The sequence below is a fragment of the Penaeus japonicus genome, unplaced genomic scaffold (assembly GCF_977035675.1).
Source record: "Penaeus japonicus unplaced genomic scaffold, GWHDUDI00000001_assembly GWHDUDI00000002, whole genome shotgun sequence".
Classification (NCBI taxonomy): domain Eukaryota; kingdom Metazoa; phylum Arthropoda; class Malacostraca; order Decapoda; family Penaeidae; genus Penaeus; species Penaeus japonicus.
In genome coordinates, this window is record NW_028234404.1 from 11,271,749 (window position 1) to 11,276,748 (window position 5,000).

Below are 5,000 nucleotides of genomic sequence, written 5' to 3' on the forward strand. Positions count from 1 at the left end.
GTAATGATGTGACAATGACATAATCTATTTTTGATAACAAGCCCTGGTGTCAAAGAGAGAGTGGGTGGAAGAAAGAGGGAGAGGGGAGAGTGAGAGGGAGATAGATAGAGAGAGAGAGAGAGGAAAATGTGGAGTGAGAGAGAGAACGAGAGAGATAGACGAAGAAATAAGAGAGATAAGAGAGATAGTGTGTGTGTGAAAGAGAGAGAGAGAAAGAGAGAATACAAACGCGCACATATATAAATAAATGAATAAATATATATATATATATATATATATATATATATATATATATATATATATATATATATATATAATTATTTATATATATATTATATATATATATATATATATATATATATATATAATATATATATATATATATATATATATAATATATATATATATATATATATATACATATGAAAGTGTGTGTGTATATATGTAGCAAGTTCAATCAAACAGACTGATAAATATATCTTTTTAAAATCAAAATAACAATTACATCAACACTATCTTTCAAAAGTAGCGATAAGAGTTGGTTTGATATGAAGCCTCTGGGGACGTGGAAATATTGTTACAATATATAATTCCTCTTTTTCTGGTAGAGGATGTTTCGCTGGCTGAAACAACATGGCTTTTATGTCATATGTTTAATTTTACAATACCAATATTTCAATTGTTGTTGTCTTACCAATATTATTAAGAATAGCTATCCTTGTTATTGCTGTTGTTGAAGTATTTTAACTATGATGATTATATTATCATCAGAAACTCATCGTCATTGTCTTTGATCTTGATTTTGATCATCTTCCTCATCATCTTCACCATCACAATCACCCTCATTATAAAATCGTCTTTATCATCTAAATCTTAACAATCTCCAAACATCAGTGTCAACACCAGCATCATTATATTTCCAACCAGAAATCTTTCATCTCCAAACATCCCTATCAACACCAGCATCACTATCTCTCCCACCAGAAATCTTTTTTTTATCTCCAAATATCACTGTCAACACCAGCATGTCTATCTTTTCTACCAGAAATCTTCTATCTTCAAACACCAGCATCACTATCTCTCCCACCAGAAATCTCTTATCTCCAAACATCACTGTCAGCACCAGCATCACTATCTCTCCCACCAGAAATCTTTTTTTTTATCTCCAAACATCACTGTCAACACCAGCATCACTATCTCTCCCACCAGAAAACTTTTATCTCCAGACGTCAGAGTCACTATCTCTCCCACCAGAAATCTTTCATCTCCAAACATCAGTCTCAACACCAGCATGACTCTCTCTCCCACCAGAAATCTTTCCTCTCCTTTAAAAATGACATGACGAGACATGCAATCCCTTCCCTCCCTCCCAAGAACGGAGGCTGTGAACTGTCAAGCAGACACTTCGAACTGGGAGAGTGTTTATTATTAGATTCTCGAAGACAATTTGTTGTTCTTGACGCCAGAGATGGAGGAGGAGCTCGAGTATTGGTGTCCCTGTCTCTTTCCTTGTCTTTATCTCCCTCGAAATCGCGTCACTTGTTCGATTGTTCTTGTTGTTTGTGTTGTTATTGTTGTGGTAGATTTTTTCTTGTGTCATTATTGTTTTTGTTCGTATTCTTTTTCTTCTTCTTCTTCTTCTTCTTCTTCTCTTCCTCCTTCTTCTTCTCTTTCAGATCTTCATATTCTTTCCTTGTCTTTTCTCTCTCTCTCTCTCTCTCTCTCTCTCTCTCTCTCTCTCTCTCTCTCTCTCTCTCTCTCTCTCTCTCTCTCTCTCTCTCTCTCTCTCTCTCTCTCTCTCTCTTCCCATCTCTCTCTCTCACTTGACTCTAACTTCATTCATTTTTCTTACTCCCTCTCCACCAATATTAATGATAACACTCCACTCATTTCGCTTACCTCTCACCTCCCCCCTCCCCTTAATTTATTCCCTTTCCTTTTCCCAACTTCCATTCCTCCCTCCACCATCGCCCCTTCCTTCTACTACCCTCCTTTACCTCTCCATTTCCCCATCATCCGCTCCCCTACCCCTACTTTCTCTCCCTTTCCCCTTTCCCATCCCCCTCTTTCCCTTCGCTATCCCATACCCCCTCCTTACTCCTTCTTCATCTGCCCCCATTCCTCCACCCCATACTCCTTCATCCCCTATCCCCCCTACCCCACTCCTTCTCCACCTATCCCCACTCCCTCACCCCTCCCCCACTCCCTTCCCCCTCTCCCACTCCCTCACCCCTTCCCCACTCCCTCACCCCTCCCCCACTCCCTCACCCCTCCCCCATTCCCTCACCCCCGTAACTCACCCCCCCCCCTCCCTTGCAGTCGCCCCGTGGGAAGTCCAAGGTAACGTGAGCCCGTCGACCGTCGAGGAAGGTCGAGTCGTCACACTCTCTTGCAAGTCGTCCTCGAGCCTGCCGGAGTCGAGTATCACTTGGCGGTCGGACAACGTCACCCTCGAAGGCGCTGGACTCAAGTACTCTCGAGGGGCTTTTGGAGGCACGCAGACCAGGTGAGAGGAAGGGGGGGAGGTGAGAGAGGGAGGGAGAGGACAGACAAAGTAAGAAGTAGGGGGGAAGGGAGGAGGGAATGGACGAGAGGGATGGGGGGGAAGGGGGAGTGATGGGGTAGGGGACAAGGGAGGGATGGGAGGCCTAGAAAAGGGGACGGGGAAGGAAAGGGAGGGAACGTATACGAGATGAATGGGGAAATAGGAAAAGGGAGTTGAAAGAGAAGGCTGAGAGGGGGAGGGGGAAAGGGAAGGAGGGAAAAGAGAGAGTAAACGTAGTAAAAAGGAGAAAAGGAGAGACGGACCAAGGGGTTGAACGTGAGAGAAAGAGATAGAGAGTCAGACGGAATGAGAGAAGGGAAAGAGAAAGAAGGGGATATGAGAGAAGGGAAAGAGAAAGAGAGAGAGAGACAGACAGACAAACAGAGAGAAATAGACAGGCCGGGGGGTAGACAGGTAGAGAGAGAGAAAGGGAAGAAAGAAAAGAAAAGAGAGAGAGAGAGAGTAAGGGAAAAGAGGTAAACGAACAAGATTGAAGAAGAGCAGAAAGGACGAAGGGGTAAGAATCAGCTTTCGTCAGTCTCCATTGTCTGTTTACAAAAATAACTTTTTTTTTCCTTAACCAACAATCTATGTATCACTGATTTGTTTGTTTGCCTCCTCAATTTATGGGTTTGTTTTTGCATGTTTGTTTACGTTTTCACTTCGTTTCAAATTCAGATTTTCATTTTCTGCAGCTTTATATTTTGATGTGTATGTGTGATCTGTATACACACACACGCGCGCATACACAGACACAGACCAACGCACATACATGCACACACACACACACACACACACACACACACACACACACACACACACACACACACACACACACACACACACACACACACACACACACACACACACACACACGTGAAGGATTCATGTTGAACAATTGAAAATACAGCAACGGAGGGGTGGTGGGGGGGGGGGGCACACGAATTCAATAGAACGAAAAGGCTTGTGGCATATCAATATGTGTGTGTGTGTGTGTGTGTGTGTGTGTGTGTGCATGTATATGTATGTATATATATATATATATATATATATATATATATATATATATATATATATATATATATATATATAAATGTATGTATATATATTACATATATATATATATAATATATATATATACATATTTTATATATATATGTACATATATATTATATATATATATATATATATATATATATATATATATATATATATATGTATATGTGTTGTGTGTGTGTGTGTGTATGTGTGTGTGTGTTGTATCTCTTTCCTGTGTGTGTGTGTGTGTGGGGTGTGTATATATATATATATATATATATATATATATATATATATATATATATATATATATATATATATATATATACAATATGAGTCATGATGTGTTGCCACTCAGGGGTTAACAGGTCATTCTCGAGGGGCGGAGCTTGGCCTCGAGGCGATTGCTCGAGAGGCGTGAGGTCTGACAACTGGCTAGCTAATTTCATAATATATACACATGTATATAGATAGATAGATATATAGTTATAGATATATAGTTATAAAAATATATATATGTATATGAGCGTGTATATATATATATATATATATATATATATATATATATATATATATATATATATATATATTTATTTATTTAATTATTTATTTATTCATTTATATATATATATTCATATGTATGTATATTTGTATGTGCATACAGTACATAACACACTGCTTTCTCTCTCCGTCTCTCTTTTTCTCTCCCTCTCTCCCTCAATGTCCATTCCCCCTTTTCGGTTTTGCCCATCCACACTTAATATGCATTTTCTCTCTCCCTTTTTTTCCTGCCTACCTCACCCCCCCCCTCACACACCTTTCTTCTACTTTCCTTTTCCGTCGCGCTTCCGCCTCCTCACTAACTACCCCCCTCCACCCCTCCCGATCTACCATTCTCCCCCCCCCCTCTACTCTCCTACCTCCTCCCCACCAACCTTTCTCCACCCCCACCCCATCTACCCTCCCCCCTTCCACTCTACCCTCCTCTGCCCTCCCCCCCCCTCCCCATTTCCACCCCCTTCCCATCTACTTTCCTCCACCCCCACCCCCATCCCCTTCCCATCTACTTTCCTCCACCCCCACCCCCTCCCATCCCCCATCACACCTCCAACCCCCTCCCCATCTACCCTCCTCCACCCCCCCTTCCCCATCTACTTTCCTCCAACCCCCACCCCCTTCCCATCTACCCTCCCCCACCCCCCACGCCCCCCACCCCCACAGATCAGAGCTCCGCCTCCGGACGTCGGCAGCGGACAACGGGAAAGCCATCGTTTGCATCGCGGACAACGGGCTCGGCTCTCCGGTGCAGACCAAGCTTTACCTCAATGTGTTACGTATGTTGTTGTTTGTTATTGTTGTTTCCATCATCATTATCAGCATCTCCATCATTATTATCATGACCAGCATCATCATCATC

At 41.7% G+C, this 5,000-nt stretch overlaps 1 protein-coding gene across 1 annotated transcript in view; it reads left to right on the plus strand.

Moving 5' to 3' along the window:
- The window catches only part of LOC122260242 (nephrin-like), a 296,377-nt gene that overhangs the window by 255,104 nt on the left and 36,273 nt on the right, over positions 1–5,000 (plus strand). The window contains exons 12-13 of the mRNA XM_086544950.1: positions 2,320–2,506; positions 4,805–4,917. Coding sequence (XP_086401076.1) covers positions 2,320–2,506; positions 4,805–4,917 — 300 coding nt within the window. The remainder of the gene's footprint in view (positions 1–2,319; positions 2,507–4,804; positions 4,918–5,000) is intronic.